Source organism: Heptranchias perlo, chromosome 10 (genome assembly GCF_035084215.1).
Source record: "Heptranchias perlo isolate sHepPer1 chromosome 10, sHepPer1.hap1, whole genome shotgun sequence".
Classification (NCBI taxonomy): Eukaryota; Metazoa; Chordata; class Chondrichthyes; order Hexanchiformes; family Hexanchidae; genus Heptranchias; species Heptranchias perlo.
The window spans coordinates 67,696,956-67,716,786 of record NC_090334.1 but is presented as its reverse complement, the minus strand read 5'-3'; the positions used below and the strand labels follow the sequence as shown (position 1 = coordinate 67,716,786).

General features: G+C 40.8%; 1 protein-coding gene across 1 annotated transcript in view; it reads right to left on the bottom strand.

The window, feature by feature from the left end:
* vrk1 (VRK serine/threonine kinase 1) overlaps nucleotides 1-19,831 on the bottom strand; it is a 70,405-nt gene that overhangs the window by 13,021 nt on the left and 37,553 nt on the right. The window contains exons 9-11 of the mRNA XM_067991968.1: nucleotides 14,242-14,362; nucleotides 12,843-12,901; nucleotides 11,682-11,860 (exon numbers count right to left, since the gene is read on the bottom strand). Of these exons, the coding sequence (XP_067848069.1) occupies nucleotides 11,682-11,860; nucleotides 12,843-12,901; nucleotides 14,242-14,362 (359 nt within the window). The remainder of the gene's footprint in view (nucleotides 1-11,681; nucleotides 11,861-12,842; nucleotides 12,902-14,241; nucleotides 14,363-19,831) is intronic.

The window sequence follows — 19,831 nt, the reverse complement described above, 5'->3', positions numbered from 1 at the left end:
GAGCCTACGTATGCACTGCTGCTCAGAGAGGTCCATGAAGCTGAGCCTCGGTCTGTAGACCCTGTGCGGAGGGTAGTGCCTCCTGCGATGCATCTCTCTCTGTGGTTGCCCTCCATCCTGCTGTGCAGGTGGATGTGCCACAGCACCGTGTTGTGGGGATGCACGTCTCTGAGGCGGACGGCGTGGACTGCGAGGCTGGTCATGCTGTTCGTCCTCCGAGGATGTCAACGCAGCACCCATCTGGCAGGTGTTGGTCTGAGGGGTTGTGCACGGTAGGTAGGTGGTTCCTCGCACTGGGGCTGCGGTTCCACGTCGGTGTTTCCTCTGGCTTGGAGGGGGGTGGTGGAGGGCAGGCGTTGCCCTATGTGACGGAGTGGCCTCCTGCGTGGGTCTCCCCCCCCCCCCTGTGGAGTGCACCTTGGCAGCTGCCACAGGCTGCTGGCTGCAACACGTCCGGTTGGAGTGAGACTGTTTCCCCCAGTATGTGAAACAGTCTGAGTTGAAGGTAAAATCCCACAATTCCTAATAAGACAGCTGAATCAGGTCATTTAATGACCTGAACAAGCAAAGTAAATACACTCAAGTGGCATCCCGCTGGCTTTAATTGCCTGCGGGATTCCCACCAGCGGGGGCTGCGCACGCAGCCCCGCACGTCAGCGTGGAACCCGGAAGTGGCCGGGATCGCGGTGCGATCCGGTCCCGCACCTGGGGATCAGGATTTGAGGCCCCCCCGCCGAGAACACACACGAAACTCGATGCTAAAATCGGGCCCCTTGTGTCCTCATCGCAACTTGCTTTTCCACCTACCTTTGCATCAGCAGCAAATTTGGCCACAAGACACTCTGTTCCTTCATCCAAGTCATTGATATATATTGTAAATAGTTGAGGCCCCAGCACTGAGTCCTGCGGCACCCCACTAGTTACTGATTGCCATTTTGAAAATGACCCTTTTATCCCGACTCTTTGTTTTCTGTTAGTTAGCCAATCCTCTATCCATGCCAGTATATTACCCCCATCACCATGAGCTCTTATCTTGTGCAGTAATCTTTTATGTGGCACCTTATCGAATGCCTTTTGGAAATCCAAATGTACTGCATTCCATTGGTTCCCCTTTATCCACCCTGCCCGTTACTTCCTCAAAGAACTCTAATAAATTTGTCAGACACGATTTCCCTTTCATAAAACAATGTTGACTCTCCTTGATTGTATTATGAGTCTCCAAATGTCCTGCTACTACTTCCTTAATAATGGATTCTAGCATTTTCCCAATGACAGATGTTAGGCCAACTGGTCTATGGTTACCTGCTTTCTGTCTCACTCCCTGTCAAGAACAACTATTTAGCTGTAATGACCCCTGTGGCAAAATCTCAACCTCTGATCTGGAAGTTTATTAGGAGATTCATCTGCAATGCCATATGTTGAAGATCATTTAAAGGATCTCAAGATTTACTTGGTCATTGACCTTTATCCTTGTTCAAACCGCCTTTCACAACTTTCTTTTTCTAAGAGATGTTCTTGCTTTGTCAATAGCAATGACCAATCTGCACACAATATACTGGTACAGTCAGTGGGAATAATTCTGTAAACTGATGCACTGGGGTTGTATTTGACTAGACAAATACCAACAATTCATTCCAACTATCCAAGAACTAAATTTTCCCTCAGTATGGAGTTACCAGAATTACAGTTAGTAAAAGCTGGTTCTGGCCAGTGACATTGCTTTAATTTTAAGCCTATTTATATGACAAGTGATATGTTTGCATCGATACATTGCGACTCTCATGCCTTCACAGATGGATGTCCCATTCGACAAATATGCTGTCCATCAGTAAGGCAAGAGAAGGGGCAATAAACTTAACACGTTTAGTCTGAAGACTACTTTAAGGCAGAGGGTGGCTCGTAGATAATATCAAATTCTTGAAACAGTTAGCTAACTGAATTGTAAATAGTTCTGCCTTGGGACAATGACAATTGTCACATTGCAGGGATCTTTGTTCTTTGTCAACTGCTGCTTGTACCGCAGGAAAGTATTGGCAATGTAAAAATTGTGGGTGACTCAACTTCCCTTCCTGGTCCCCATGCCAGTTGACCTTGTAACTGGTTCCCTCTCAGTATTGACCCCTCCCATGCAAAATGGCCTTAATCGCCTACCTTTTCAAAAAAAAATACCCGTATCCTCTCTGCAAACTATCAGCCCATCTCCAACCTCCCTTTCTTTCCCAAAGTCCTTGAACATGTCACCTCCCAAATATTTGCCTATGTTATCCACAATTCTATATTTGAATTTCTCCAATCAGGTTTCTGTCCCTGCTACAGCACTGAAACAGCTCTTATCAAAGTCACAAATGACATCCTGTGACTTGGTGCACTATCCCTCCTCATCCTTCTCTAACTCTCTGCACCCTTTGACATGGTCAACTATACCTTTGTCCTCCAATGCCTGTTCTCTGTTGTTCATCGAGGGCTTGGTTCCTCTCTTACCTATTCAATCGTAGCCAGAGCATATCCAGCAACGGCCTCCCATCCCATCCCACACGCCGTTGCCTCTGGAGTCCACCAAGGATCTATCCTAGTTTCTTTTTCCTCATCCCCCACTCCCTTTGGCAGCTATGCCTTTAGCCATCTTATGTTCTAAGCATTGGAATTCTCTCTCGAAACACCTCTGACCAAGCTTTGTCACCCCTCCTAATATCTCCTTCAGTGTCCATTTTTGTCTGATTACACTTCAGTGAAGCAGCTTGGGATGTGTTTCTACATTAAAGGCGCACAGGTGAAGTGCCTGAAGATTGGAGGGTAGCAAATGTTGTGCCTTTGTTTAAGAAGGGAGGCAGGGAAAAGCCTGGGAACTACACACTGGTGAGTCTGACATCTGTAGTGGGTAAGTTGTTAGAGGGTATTCTGAGAGACAGGATCTACAGGCATTTGGAGAGGCAGGGACTGATTAGGAACAGTCAGCATGGTTTTGAGAGAGGAAAATCATGTCTCACGAATTTGAAGGGGTAACCAAGAAGATAGATGAGGGCTGTGCAGTAGACGTGGTCTACATGGACTTCAGCAAAGCCTTTGACAAGGTACCGCATGGTAGGTTGTTACATAAGGTTAAATCTCACGGGATCCAAGGTGTGGTAGCCAATTGGATACAAAATTGGATTGACGACAGAAGACAGAGGGTGGTTGTAGAGGGTTGTTTTTCAAACTGGAGGCCTGTGACCAGCGGTGTGCCTCAGGGATCAGTGCTGGGTCCGCTGTTATTTGTTATTTATATTAATGATTTGGATGAGAATTTAGGAGGCATGGTTAGTAAGTTTGTAGATGACACCAAGATTGGTGGCATTGTGGACAGTGAAGGTGGTTATCTAGGATTGCAATGGGATCTTGATAAATTGGGCCAGTGGGCCGACGAATGGCAGATGGAGTTTAATTTAGATAAATGTGAGGTGATGCATTTTGGTAGATCGAATCGGGCCATGACCTACTCCGTTAATGGTAGGGCGTTGGGGAGAGTTATAGAACAAAGAGATCTAGGAGTACAGGTTCATAGCTCCTTGAAAGTGGAGTCACAGGTGGATAGGGTGGTGAAGGCAGCATTCAGCATGCTTGGTTTCATTGGTCAGAACATTGAATACAGGAGTTGGGATGTCTTGTTGAAGTTGTACAAGACATTAGTAAGGCCACACTTGGAATACTGTGTACAGTTCTGGTCACCCTATTATAGAAAGGATATTATTAAACTAGAAAGAGTGCAGAAAAGATTTACTAGGATGCTACCGGGACTTGATGGTTTGACTTATAGGGAGAGGTTGGATAGACTGAGACTTTTTTCCCTGGAAAGTAGGAGGTTAAGGGGTGATCTTATAGAAGTCTATAAAATAATGAGGGGCATAGATAAGGTAGATAGTCAAAATCTTTTCCCAAAGGTAGGGGAGTCTATAACGAGGGGGCATAGATTTAAGGTGAGAGGGGAGAGATACAAAAGGGCCCAGAGGGGCAATTTTTTCACTCAAAGGGTGGCGAGTGTCTCGAACGAGCTGCCAGAGGCAGTAGTAGAGGCAGGTACAATTTTGTCTTTTAAAAAGCATTTGGACAGTTACATGGGTAAGATGGGTATAGAAGGATATGGGCCAAGTGCAGGCAATTGGGACTAGCTTAGTGGTATAAACTGGGCGACATGGACATGTTGGGCCGAAGGGCCTGTTTCCATGTTGTAAACTTCTATGATTCTATAAATGCAAGCTGTTGTTGTATATCTATTGATGAGCAGGATTAAGGATTACAGAGATATTTAACACTGCTTGCTTTTTGACACCCTAGGGCAGATAGAAGGAAATTGGACTTCCTTCTTCTAGCAAATTCAATGATAAATATATCATGCGTGGACTCTAGATGGAGCAGGTTGATTCGGCTGGATGGCCTTTGCTTGCTCTGGATATTATCTTAAAACTAATTTTTGCAACCAAATGTGGAACAATCCAGCACCACATTAATTTCCAATTTATTCAACATGTAATACCCAACTAATTGCTTCACAATTCTATAAACCCTTCTTTTTCTTCCCTTTCTCTTACTTTGTGTGCCATGTACCATCTGAGACAACCTGCTTCTATCTTCTACTGAGACTATTCTATAACTAACCAACCAGCTAACAGTAAAGATTATTTTCTCACTCTGCCTGCAGTTCCATTCTGCATTTATCAACTCCCCATGACAGCACCTCAAACTAATAATTCACTTGGTCGGTGGAGGGGGGGCACGGGGGACAGAAAACTGACTGACCTGCAAACAAACGGAATAGAAATATTCAATAAATTGCTCTTTTTAAATGAACTCTTCAATTTATTAAATCAGTTGACATTTCATTTAATTGTAATGTTGACAAATTCCAAAACCACAATGTCTAGTGTAGAGAGATGCTTAATTCAATGCCTAGGTGGCAACTGTACGATCAATGTGAGGCTGCAAACACCTGATGCTGCTTTTCCAGACTTAAGTCATCTATTTCTTCCGAAATTTGGGTGAACAGTCTAATTATTCAATATCACAGCTGTTCATCCCCAGAGTTAAGAGCTTAAAAGAACATCTTGGGGCTAGGAACTTTTCACTGGCTGAAAACAGCTAGCGGCTGCAATACTTCAGAGGACTGCACTCCATCATATAGCAGTTCCATACATGCAGGAATATACATTTGTTATAAAATTACCAAGTGTTGAAAATTTAAAGTTCTCCTCTTTGTATTTAAATCCCTTCATGGTCTTGTCCCTTCCGATTTCTGTAACCTCCTCCAGCTCTACAACGACCCCCTACCTCAAACTCTCCATTCCTTCGACTCTAGCCTCTTCTGCAACTCCTCATGCTTTGGAATTCTCTCCGCCATGCCACTTCCCTCCCTCTTTAAGGCATTCCTTAAAACCCACCAAATCAACAAAGTTTTTGGTTGCTGCTCCTAATCTTTCCTTTTTCTGGCTCAGCATCCATTTTCTAGATTACGCCTCTGTGAAGCACTGATATTTTTCTACGTTGAAGATGCCATATAAAAATGCAAATCATTGTTTAAAAACATATATGTTGCCAAATTTTCAGACAACACCATGAGCCAAAAGAATAATCCCACCTCAAGTGCATCATAAAATTGAGATTTAATCACGACTGTAGGAAAACTAGCCTGTAGTGGATTAGTCACAGAGATGCATAATACAGTTTATATTAAATGTCAATTCACACAACTTTCATAGTTTAATTCAAAGTCAGGATATTCAGCAACACAGTTCTCAAGTAATCAGTCAATATTTAGTAACTGCCCACAAGATAGCAAGCATTTTTTCTTAAAATTATTTAAACAGCAAAATGCACACTGAAGTAATGTCAATGCCAGTAAACACAGATAAGACTGCATAGTCTAATTTGCTGATTTAAGAAACCTTTACTACGAAATAAAAATAAGCCTGAGTAACAGACCCAAATATGCACACATTTAAAGCATCCCTATAAGAAAAAAGTCTCTGAAGTCAAAACAATTGCACTACAGTAAAGGTACCAGTAATAGTTCTAGACCTTCAGCCTTGTATTTGCTTTAACTGCTTTGGACAGCAGCCTAGATAAGCAGACAATAAAGAGGAGAAAGTCAAGATTTAAGCTGCAATTAGTCAAATACTATGGCAGATCTTTGTTTAGCTAATTGTTTTCCCATAGCCAAATGGCAAGCTCAGCCAAGGAATCAATACAGAGATCACTGTTGTTACTGTCTGTCCCAAGAAATTGAGTACAGCTAATTCTCCTCTGCGTTTTAACAAATTGTGAAGATTCTTCAATTCCCATTTTAAACCTTGGATACTGCCCAGGGCATACTTACACAGTATCTTACCATTTCATAATTCCGAACAAGTTTTTAAAATGTTTAGCAACAACTGGCTTAGACTCTAATCACAGCAATTATTTTAACATGCTGACTGCTGCTTAATACTGCATTTCATGTTTGAAGATGTTACACACTTTCCAACTGCTTATGGGAAAAAGGGTATTGTGTAGCAGTTAATGAAATTTGGCAATTTTTTCCTTTTTTGAGGGCTTATGTCACTGTTTTGTATACTACCATGTTGGCCAATAGCTGCTAGATGTAATCAACAGGCCACAATGGCTCATCTCTGCAATGGCTGATTTTACATTGAAAATGTAACAGCAGGTTGCTAAGAGCTTTCCTTTGGATGCGCAGTAATGAATCAACAGCTAGGATTCACAGCTACCAAAGAGTAGTGTGCATCTTTTCCCTTCATCTCTGCCTCATCATTACCATCTAAACCCTGCTGCGCTGAACAGATTGGTTTGATAATTACACACAATAACTGCAGTGGGCACATAACCCTCAGCTGGCACAGGGCAGATCCCGAGCGGCAAGTTCCATATGTAAACTACACTGATTAAGTGTATGAGGTACATCCTCCCCTGCCTGTCTGTAGCTCTGATTAGCAGCATTCAGACACTGATATTACCATATGTCATCAAAATCATGAGGTAGCAGGTCAACGAAGAGTTATAAAAATTTCAAAGTGCTATTTAATCTATCACTCTGTTCTACTATAGAACAATTACAGTCATAATACAGCCACAGATTAAAAACTACAATATCAAAAGTAAACCTTTAATCAAGATTTCACACCACTTTAGAAACTCTCATTTTTCACTTTAGTTTTCCTCAGTTATCATTCCCATCTCTATCTTTCTGAAGGTAGTGAAACAGTTGCAAAATGTTGGCAACTCATTAGCACCTCACCCAAATGGCAATCTATCACATTTGAGCTTGGACAGCAAGTGCTGGCAAATTAGTTGCAAGAAGAGGGCATCACAGACAAACCCAACCCCTCCTCACCCAATGTCTATCTGCATATTTTCCAGGAGTCACTGAATAGCTTTCAGAAATGGGAACTTTGGATGAATATTTTCCTCATTAGCTCAGGGACACCAAGAAAGGCATTTATATAGCACCTTGTGTCTGAAAAATATCACTTCCATTATTCAAAGAGGTAGTATTCTCACCAACATTCTTTCCTCAAGCATCACCAAAAACAGATTATCCAGCCATTCATTCACTGTTTGTGAGATTTTGCTGTGTGCAAACTGGTTGCTGTTTTTTTTGCTTAAATAACAGCTACATAGAGCAAGAAAAACAGATGGTGATAATGAGTATTTCATTTTCATCATTTCGTAAGATCATCGACCTCTGCCCCACCTCAGCCCACCTGCTGACAAAACCCTCATCTATGCTTTTGTCACCTCGACTATTTGAATGCTCTCCTGGCTGGCCTCCCATCCTCCATATAAACTTCAGCTCATCCATAACTCTGCTGCCCATATCCTATCCTGCATCAAGTGCTGCTCACCCATCACCTCTGTCCTTAATGATCTACACTACCTCCCAGTCCCCCACCGTCTCGAATTTGTAATTCTTATTCTCGTTTTACATGGCCTCACCGTCCCTATGTCTGTAACCCTCTCCTGCCTTAAAACCACTACCCAGAACTTTGCATTCCTATGACCTTGGCCTTTTGCACATTCCAGATTCCTTTGCCCTACCATTGGCAGTTCCAGAATTCCCTTCCTAAATCTTTCCACCTCCCTCTCCTCCTTTAAGATTGTCCTTAAAACCCACCTTCTTGACCAAGCTTTTGGTCAGCCCTTCTAATATCTCCTTCTTTGGCTCAGCCTCCATGTCTGATTACGCTTCTGTGAAGTGTCTTGGGTCATCTTTCCACACTATAGGTGCTATATAAATGCAAGCTGCAATCTTTGTGGTAGAAGAGAATTCATTGTACCTTGATTTTTTTCTTTAATCTGTTTGAAATTTCACCAGTGGAGATTGGGTGAACTTCATGCACACAATTATATATGTGTAGAGCTTGGCTTTCCCCAATTAGACTAGTGAAAATCACTGGTACTGCTTGATGCTGTCCACCACATTGTTCTAAGGAAAAATGGTGCTGGTGTCAAACTGGTAGATGCAGTATAGTTGCGCTAGGAACGACGACCCTTTAAAAACCTAAATTCAAGTTACTATCTGATGGGTGCATCAAAGGAGCACTTGTATACTAGACACATATGCTGATGGAACTGGCCTGGGCAGTCCTCCATCTGTAATAGCCAGCTGCCTCATTCATACTGACACATGCTGCAGAATCTGCTGTAGCTTAAATGACAGTCTCTGAAGTGTCTGTTCTTAGTTGATCTTTATCAATTATTTAAATTACTTCAATCTGAATGGGCCATTTTCCTTTGGCCAAACATTCCCTTCTATTCCTCATCCAATTTATTTGGGTCTAATCATCTGAACATTTGCAGCATCCTCTTTTATGACTCTTGAATACAGCCAGTAAAAATAAATCTACGCACCAGCTATACTTCAATCAACCCATCAGCTGTATTAACACCTCCAGCAAATCAAACTTGCTCCTTTACATTAAACATTGTCATTGTATTAGCCTAGTCAGAATTTGAAATATAGTACATATTTCCAAGTCTGCACATCAGGGGAGTTCCAACCAGCGCAAGGAAAGTGAAATTTCTAGCAACTCTCCTACTGTGATCATCAGTTAATCAATCAATAAACATAGTGTCGTGGAAATTTCTGTATTTGGGACTCCTGCAACTTTCATCTGAATTTCAAAGATTTGGGGAAAATTGGAAAAGCAAGGACATGGTTTTTGGTCACATGCAACATTTGGTACATTCCATATTTTTGCCCCTTCCTACTCCCTCTGTTTCAAGTTTCCTAGTCCCATAAAGCTACATCTTTCTGCTGGAAAGCAACACTTCCACAGCAGGACAGCTATAGTGAACTCTATTTGGAAGTGAACAAAATTGGTCTTGAGTTAAAGTGCAAGAGGAGTTGGTACAGTCTTACTTCCCAATTTTTCTGAAATGACTTATTGGGAGAGGGAGAGCAAGAACAATAGGCAGGAGGTTTAGACTCAAGGAATAGACAGGAGAGAAAATATTTTGGAATGTCTGTTCAAAAATCATATAGCTCCAATAGCATATGGCTGCAATTGTCCACCATGTACTAAAATCACATTTTTTGTGATGATGGGAGACAACCTTGCTACAGTGAGATTTTTTTTTGCATCAGATTGCTCTGCTATCTTCACCACTCAAAAAAATCTACCTGCCAAGACATTTTTGCTACTGCAAGATAGCACCCATTATCTGAGTGCAAAGCAGCTTGCAGTTTCACCAAGTGACATAGCTAAACAAGTAATGTTTCACAATATTTCAGTTACAGGCACGTTGGTAACAGATACACAGCTTACCACCATGTCGACTTTTACTTCTCCATCTCCATCACTTTAAAGATTCTAATAACTTGTTTATAGTGGCCAATGGAAGCAGAATTCTTCCATCCCTCACAAAAAAACCTCAGCAATTTGGCTCTCATTCCCCACTGTAAATAGTTAATTTAGATCTTTAGAAATAAAATCAGTCTTTTGATGGGTTTTATTTATTCCAGGAGCTCCAATTGCAGAATTACTGCCAGTACAGGCGAGCACCAATTTAATTAGCAGCAAATTAACAAGGTGGCACCAGCCTATCTTTCCCTTCAAGTAGTTTTAACAGAACTAGTTTCAAATCAAGCACCTGATCTCAATGCAACAAAACAGAACTCAATTTAGAACAAAATCACTATATAAATAAGAAAATTTCACCCATTTAAAAAAAATGAGCTTGTTCCATTGTGCCAAGAACTGACTGAAGAAACTCCAATTCCAAATGTTCAAAAGTAGAAAGGAGGCCAACAATGCCCATTTATACAGCCATGCTGTTCCCATATCCCTTTCAACTCTTTTCCTTCATCCACACCTATACAATTTGATCTTGAATGTTGACATAGTTTCTGCCTCAACCACTAACCCTAGAAGTAAATTCGAGCCTCAACTCTGAAGTACTTTCTCCTGCTCTCTGTAAATCTCTTGCATTTAATCTTGTATCTGTGGCTCTTCGTTCTTGACCCCTCAACTACTGGAAACAGTCTGCTTCTATCTAGCCGGTCCTATTCTTTCATAATTTTAACCATGATGTGGAGATGCCGGTGATGGACTGGGGTGGACAAATGTAAGGAATCTTACAACACCAGGTTATAGTCCAACAAATTTATTTTAAAATCACAAGCTTTCGGAGATTATCTCCTTCGTCAGATGATTGAATGAAAAGGTTCTCAAATCGCATATCTTATACGATGTTGGGACAGCATCACACCAATCAAAAGGTGTCGTTGTTATTCAAACAGGCCAGTCACGGAGAACAGAACGTCCCAGTACACTCGATATACATTGTGTCTTTTACACAGGCAAGCAGAAAGAAACTTAAAATGGCAGAGAGAGAGAGAGAATTTTAAAAAACATATAAATTTTTTCCCCCTTTTTGCTGGTGGGGTTACGTGTAGCGTGACATGAACCCAAGATCCCGGTTGAGGCCGTCCTCATGGGTGCGGAACTTGGCTATCAACTTCTGCTCGACGATTTTGCGTTGTCGTGTGTCTCGAAGGCCGCCTTGGAGAACGCTTACCCGAAGAGACACACGACAACGCAAAATCGTCGAGCAGAAGTTGATAGCCAAGTTCCGCACCCATGAGGACGGCCTCAACCGGGATCTTGGGTTCATGTCACGCTACACGTAACCCCACCAGCAAAAAGGGGGAAAAAATTTATATGTTTTTTAAAATTCTCTCTCTCTCTCTGCCATTTTAAGTTTCTTTCTGCTTGCCTGTGTAAAAGACACAATGTATATCGAGTGTACTGGGACGTTCTGTTCTCCGTGACTGGCCTGTTTGAATAACAACGACACCTTTTGATTGGTGTGATGCTGTCCCAACATCGTATAAGATATGCGATTTGAGAACCTTTTCATTCAATCATCTGACGAAGGAGATAATCTCCGAAAGCTTGTGATTTTAAAATAAATTTGTTGGACTATAACCTGGTGTTGTAAGATTCCTTACATTCATAATTTTAAACACTTCTATTATAGTGCCTCATAATCTGCGTTCTGATTTTTTTTAAAAATCCAACTTTTCCAACTCTTTCTTTGTGCACATATTTCCTCAATCCAGGCAGAAAAACTTTTCACCTTGATGTTTCAAACTATACAACTGTCACCACTAAGATCTGGACCAGGAACATTCATATAAACAGATGTTGTACCTGTTGCTTGGATGTCGTTGGAGCGTCACCATTGGAGGATGCTCCTAAAAGCAAAACACCATCATCTACACAGCCTATGGATTTAAGTCCTTGCTTGAGGATGTCTCTCAGTCTCTGGTACTGGGGTCTGTCTTTGTAACCCAGAGATATCACATCTTCAAAATATTTTGACAACTCAGCTGCATTAAAAAGGAAGAAATTTTAAGTCTCCTTGGAACAGTGGTTAAATGTCTAACTAAATTCATCAGTGAAATTTTTTTTTTTTTTGACAGTCTACAGTTTTTGTTGATGTACACCATCTGAAGAGTTACCCTTATCAAACAGTCTCTCCCACTCCTCCACCGGTCACCCATTCCACAACCAAAGAGCAACAGTATTGTGTAACCAGCTGTCAGTAACAGCATATGTAGACCCATACACTAATTTTCCTCTTCTATAGCCCACTCCAACATAGCAGCTATTTCACCTGATGAAAATGTAAAAAAAAACTAGAGTGGTTGCAGTGCCATAAGGTTTGTTATGATCAAGATGAGGGCAGTCATTTATGACAAGAAAAAGGCAATATTAAGCACTCACAGCTTAGTAGGTAAATCTAACACCTGGTGCAATACTGAGGCATTTGGATCAGGGAGGTCCCCAAATTCAATCTAGGCTAAGTTATCACCCAGGATGGCTTTCATGGTTTCAGTGCCCTGAACCAAAATTCTTCTAAGACAAAGCAGCGATGCCCAATTTTTATTCAACTGCCTAAATACTATATTGTTATATGGTAAGATCATGGGTATCTTTCTCTCATTCAAAAGAAGGCAAATGCTCTTCTCTGATGAAAACAAATTCAGCAGCATGATTACCAGGCCAAGTTCAGAAAGTTGCCCTCAAGAAGAGCAGCTGACAAAAATTACATGCAACACACTAAGTGGTGACCCAAGTACACAGCACCACAGCTCTTACAAGCATCGCTGGTTCACCCATCAAACCTTTATCCAAGTTTAATGAAGTTCAATTGGACAGGAAGTAGGACTTGGAACACTTTACTGAAAAGTAATCTATATACTTACTAAAAATTAAACTGAGCCAGTCACCAACTCCCCCAACCCCCAACCACACATCCCTTGCCTGGACCAACCAGGCAATCCTATGTAGGAACATGGAATTTCCCACCTGGTTTATTTTTGCAAGGAAAGCATTTCTCCATCAAACTTGGAAGGTCTTCTCTGTATCTAGAGTAGGAAAACAGATTCAGTAAGTTTAAGCTTGTTTACATACTGCAGGCTTTTCTGCACAGCAAGCATATTTGGTCCAAAGTACCAATTCAGGATTTGAAATCCATTGTAGATTGTCATTTGCATCCCCAATAAACAAACTTGCCAGGCTTGACTATGGGAATGGGGAACAATCATTCGCTGTTCAAGCATAGCAAGACGACCAAGAAGCATTAGCACCTGCGTAGTCCTTCGTCAGTCACCGTTAGATATAAAAGCTATGCTACATCTTGGTACTCTCCACAGTCCAGGCACTGGGGTGGGGCAACTTTTTCTTTTAAAGTCACCTATTGCAACAAAAAAAGTTAGAATTCCATCTGAATTTGAATTCAGGTTCCTATCACTTTATTTACCAGCCTGTTCATGAAATACCACCTTATTGCAACTCAGATTTATATAGCACCTTTAAAATAGCAAACTGTCTCAAGGAGTTCAAAGCTGGGGGTCAACCTGGGGAGAAATAGGAAGCAGATTAAGGGCAGGTGGCCAAAAGTGCTATCATGATGATTTTGAAGGTGGGGATTGTCATAGAAAGACCAACCATAGAAGTGGTTCGGCCCATTGTATCTGCGCTCTTTGCTAGAGCAATCCAAAACTAAGAACACTTCCCCACTCTCTCATCACGGCCTTGTAGCTTTCTCTACTTCAAATATTTATCCAATGGTCCCTTAAATACAATGGTTTCTGCCTCATCCACTTCCTGCAGCAAAGCATCCCATGCTCCAAAAACAGAGTAAAGAAATTTGTTCAAAACATTCTCTTCACTCTGCTCTAGCATCTTAAGTCTCATTACTGTGGTTCTCCCATCCCTGCCACCAACCTTTTCTAATGAGACACCTATAATTATGCATACACAATCTGTAGCTTAAATGTTTTATATTAATATCACTACTTCTTTACTCTTACCAGCCTTGGCTCAGTGGTAGCACACTCGCCTCTAAGTCGGAAAATTGTGAGTTCAAGTGTCACTCCAGAGACTGGGATACATAACCTCGGCTAACACTCCAGAACAGTACAGAGGGTGTGCTGCACTGTTGGAGGTGCCATCTTTCAGATAAGATGTTAAACGTCCTGTTTGCACACTTAAGTGGATTGCACTATTCGAAGAGGAGCATAGGAGTTCTTCTGTTGTCCAGACCAATAGCAACAATGGATCGGGTAGCTTAATTTTATATGCTAGTCAATTTACTTAAAGTAAGGCATAGCGAGCAGGTCAATCAGCATCTGACAGAAAAAGATAGGTTATTGTTTCATCAGAACAGCATAAAGTTCAAGATGGCATCCATCCAGGTTCTTACTTGAGTTTTTCATCTCTGACATAGTTTGCATCCTTTAGATTGTCCTCCCAAGGCAGTCTCCCACTGAGCCACTGTAACATGCAATATCCCAAGATTTCCAGGTCACCACGTCTAGAAGCAGCTGAAGGGAGGGATAGTGTTAATAAGATACAAAACATGTATGGGGTTATAATTGAAGTATTAGCAGAAAAACCCTTTTCAATTCATATCATATATAAAAATATAAATAAATAAAATCAATCAACATCTCTTCAGTGAAAAAAAAGCCAAATTTTATTTCATTTAACAGGAATTCACCTAAAATTGTATTAGCATTGTTTAAATACTAGGAAGCTAAACAATTCAATTAAATCAGTTAATTTACATAAAAGTTAAACGTTCGGGAACAGGTGGATTGATCATGAGTCCCACTGCGATACAGCACAGCAATTGATATCTGTAATCCATCACAGTAAATTACATTTTTAAGCTTTGCTATTACGAGATGCTAACTGGAGGTCAGGTGTTTCGCCAAAAGATGGCGGCCGGTGGGGGGGGGGGCTCGCACGGGGGGAATTTAATTCTTGTATCTCAAAGAACCATTTTGATTTAGAGCAGAAAGATGCAGGATATGCTCAAATCATAGTTAGATGCATAATCTTTAGCACTGTGACACAGTACTGTAAGCATACTTAATCACAAAGTATAAAAATGTGTAGTAATAATCTACAATTGTAATGTATTATACAGTCCATGCTAAGAGCTTCATTGCCTCTTTGTTAAAAGTCTTTAACAAACCTAATGACTTTATCATGAATAAAATATCAAACAGCCCTTTTTGTGAAACCCGAAAGATTCCCATTCAAAAGGCACTTTGACTTTACATTAGTGCCATCAGATCCTAACGACAAATAAAAATAGAGACTTGGTTTTCTAAGTGTGACGTCAGTGAAGAACTGGGTTTTTGCTGGGTCTCCCAAGAGTGGCTACTAAATGTACGGAGTCAGTTTCAGCATGTCTGTGGCCTGGCCTTCATGGTGGAAATTCTTCAATGTTTGGATGTCTGCCTTTACACATCATGACATTACATTACACATGTGGAGGGGCACCTGATGCACATGATTCACCAGGTTCACAATCCGGAGGTGGCCAACATAGCTGTACCTCTACTCAGAATTCAGGGCAGCAGCACTTTTAGGCTGTTCTCCTGGAACCCAGACTACAATATAATAGCACCTTAAATTGGTCCGGTATACACAGATTCTGAAATGACAGTCCTCCCATCTCATTGAAGTACTGGCTTATGACAAAAATTGTTAAACAACAAATAATTACATTTTATAAAAGTATTTGTTTGTTTTAAATTATTGGTTCCATGGTTAGAATAACAAAGATAAAACACACTGCAGCTGCTTAAAAACAACTAATTATTAACTGCTTATTATTTTCAAGAACCAACTTGGGCCATCTTTAAAACAGATATGTCCTTGCAAATTAATAGCACTACAAATCTTCTAGCAGAAGTGAAGGGCACTGCCTTCTCCAGCTGTGTTATAACTTGCACATTATCTGAAAACGTAGCATTCACAAAGTACAGGGTTTCTTCTGGAGCCCACAGACTTGTTTATCAGTAGTAAGGGCATTCAGATGTACTACTATGGCAGACACTGCAGAAATGAATAATAGCTAGTGGCAGCCATTTTGCAATTTAGTTGAGTGACTATTTGATCCTGTACTAAAATGAATATCCAGTATCACTAATACCTTGGGCAAAAATTTTCAGTCCAAGATAATTAGCTGGTAAGAGGTCAACCACTTCTAGAGTTGTCTCTTGGTTGCTATGAAACCAGCCTAATGGAAAGCTCAAAAGGAATGAATGGGGTCCTTTAAAGTTGTATCTCTGCTCAGTCCTTTATTGAAGCCTATTTTAGAAATAATCTGAATGACTGAAATCAATTTCATCCCTATCATTTTTCTTTTAAAAATGATTTAAATTTCTATTATAGTAATCTATAATGCTTCTTAATCAGCCTCAATACTTGGAGGCCATTGGTCAATTTGAAAATATGAAATTGTCCTTTAAATTAATCAGTAGATCATTGAACTGAGATACAGCAGCTTTAACTCTTTGGAAGAATGCAGTAGCACTTCTAAATGAATAGAAGGAAAACTGGATATGGTTTGAAGTTACATTTTAAAAAAAAGCATTGACCAACACCAAATGTGTAATATAGTTAGGATTTGGAATATATTCAAAATAATATTTTATAAAACACATAAGTTGCATGAAAATAATGCTACATTATCCACAGGACACACATCACCACAGCATTAAAGTGGCCTAAAGAGTAATTTTCCAGTCCATATAAAGACATGGGTAATTTGTGTCTGTTCAGTATAAAATAAAGGTTATAGTTTAATGTGATAAAGTGTTTAGTTAACTTGCTCACTAATGACTAGAATCAAACCTTGCATGATAATGTTAAAGACTGCTACCAAGCTGTAGCGATAGGCCAATTATTAATAAGCAGAATGTCATGTGAATGAGATTATCTTGAGATAAATGACAAGTTAGTTAAGGGTCACTCAGCCTCTGGTGCAAGGTCGTTCTAACAGCTGACTATATTCATTAAAGTGCCATTTACTCTCTCTCTGCAATTCATACTGCACATTACAAATTATTCTACTAGTCGACTCCAGATAAATGCACACCTGATCCAAGCAATCAATTTTGATATTTCCTATTCAGTCCTAGTATATACACAATTCTATAACAAATACTCCTGGTTCAAACAAAACATTTTTATCAATTTGTTATACATTCAGCATATCCAATAAGGTATTGACCATTCACCCAATTCCACAAGCTAACTGCAGCTTAGTTTAATATTTCTTGTGAATAACTGTTAAACAAAAAGTGCCAAAAGCAAAATTACAACATTCTGCATTGCTTTTTAAAAAAAAATTTAATGTCAGTAATTTTTAGAAATCAGGATTGAAGAATAGTGAATTTGAATCGACAAGAACAGACAGTTAAACATAAAACAAACCCACCCAATACAATAGCCCCCATTACCTTTAGTGGATCTACAGCTTGTGTGTAATGAGCAATGTGGACATTAAAAATCCTGTCTTGTCCAGAGGAGAAGCTGCCAAAAATCCTGTCTTGTCCAGACCAGAACAAGCCAAAACCAGAGAACAGATTGCAGCCAATTTTAGGATTAACAGGATGTTACAGTTGGGACTTTTTCCTAACACTTTTTCTAATGTTCACAGCTACATGCAGTTCCAAAAGCAGCCAGAGTCCCTTATGAACTCAAAGAAATTTGCCAATATAATGAAAAATAATTCAGCAAGATGAGACGTTCAGGGCAAAAAAAGACAATCTTTTACCTGGTTTGTTCAACTAAATAAAGGAATGTCCTACTTTCTGGCCTGGCTTTGCAAGACGACCAAATAATTTATCAAAATGTCAGATAAATTAGATACAGACCTCAACAGCTTGACAAATGGTTTCAAGGTTGTCATGGAATGCATCATTTCGTGTATTCAAATTTGGTCCCTTCATTTCTGATTTAAAACCTTAGAGACGAGGTTATCAATTATGATGAAACTGGCCTATGGCTACTTTTTCCAACCTAAACCTTTTAAGAATGGAACTGGGATTCACAACTGTGGAGGGCAGCGCTTTGTACATGCAAATATTTATGGTACAAACTATGTACTGTACTGAAGAGAAAGGAGAGATATGAAAAAATGATAATCCAATATGCCAGCACTTCTAGTCACCTACAAATTTCATAAACGTATTCTAATTATAATGGGTTTCTCCCCCATTTTTCCATCAAGTCTCGCTGCTTCTCTCCTGAAGGCTTCAACTCCTTGCTGATTCACAGGGGCCAGTCACTTACTGGCACATTGCCCAAGTGGCCAATCTTCCTATGCGAGCCTAGACAATTAGTGTGGGCATGCTATTTGACCATGGGGGCGGGGGAGAATACCACAGTTAATGCCATTCTGTTCACACCCGACAACACAATTCTAGTACAGATTTTGCTGAATAATGATCAAATAGAAAACATGGCCCTTTTTTTTCTCCCTAACATAGGGATTAGGAGGCCAACTGTAGTAGCCTTCCCAGCATCATGGTGATCAGCAAATTAAAAAAAAGGGAACAAAGTCAGGAGACTAATTAGAATTATTTTAAAAAAAAATAGTCCCTAGTAATGAAGAACTACAAAATTAAACCCATTGCAAAAGCCACCCTTCTGTTGGGTTCTGCACGTACACAACCGTCAGAATAGAGGAGATATGTATGCTCTCCTTTTCAAAATCTCTTGAATCTAATCAATGGATCAGGGTGTAGTCTATAATATAGATGCAGACGAGAAATGTTTAAGTTGATCTCAAATGAAGAAAATGCTGTTTTTAGCATACTTTTCTTTATTCCAAGTTATTCATCCCTCTTTCCTGGCCTCACCCCTACTGCATTAAAACAGGTGGAACCACTCCAAGGCATCCAATTAATGCTGATCCAGTAAAGAGTACCTCCAAACTTCCTTCCCTTCTGGAAGTCTAGTATCAATGCAACGGCGATTGAAGCCCACATTGAGAGGGAGGGGGATTGGGGGGAAAAGAGATAAGAGAAAGAAGTAGGAAGAGATGATTGCACACACAAACACATTGTGAAATTACTTCTTGCCTATTTTACCAGTGAGATGCTCCCTCAACAGCTTCAGCGCGGGTGGTGGAAGGCTGCCGTCGGGGCAGTCTAGCACAACTGGCTTACTGGCACAATGGTAGCCATTAATAGAGGGGGTGGCAAAGGAACAGACGTGTTGTCATCTTGAGAAAGAGCAACATGTCACTCCAGTAGCACCACGCCAGTCCCACAGGGCTGCAGCTCAACACTCCCACCGATGGGAGAGGAGACTGTAGGAGATCAGAAACGCAAGTGTAGCCCCTGTCCATGCGTTCCCCCAGCCTTTTGAAGGTGGTGGAGACCAAAGCCTGAATGGCACCAGTGTGAGCTTCAATCAAAGTTGCAAGAGCATGTGGCACAGACTCCTGGCGTGATGACCTGCTGGCAACATCCATAGCGGTGACCACACTCCACGGAATACTGCAAATTGCTGATGCCTTGCGTCACAAGCTGGAAGCTACATCCTCCATATCTCCCAGACATGGTACAGCAGCTCCTGGGCAGGTTTTCCAATACCTCATACAATTGCATATGTAAAGAAAACAGTTTTCTTTTGAAGGCTGAGCCCCTGAAATCAGCATCTCTGTCCACTCAGCAGAGCGAAGACCCGAGCTTGTCCTCTGGCTAGCCATCTCCTGAGCTCACCTAGCCCTTGCTCCTGCTCTTTCAAAACTGAGATGAGGAGAAACTTCTTCACTCAGAGGGTAGTAGGTCTGTGGAATTTGCTGCCCCAGGAAGCTACATCATTAAATAAATTTAAAACAGAAATAGACAGTTTCCTAGAAGTAAAGGAAATTAGGGGTTACGGGGAGCGGACAGGAAATTGGACATGAATTTAGATTTGAGGTTAGGATCAGATCAGCCATGATCTTATTGAATGGCGGAGCAGGCTCGAGGGGCCGACTGGCC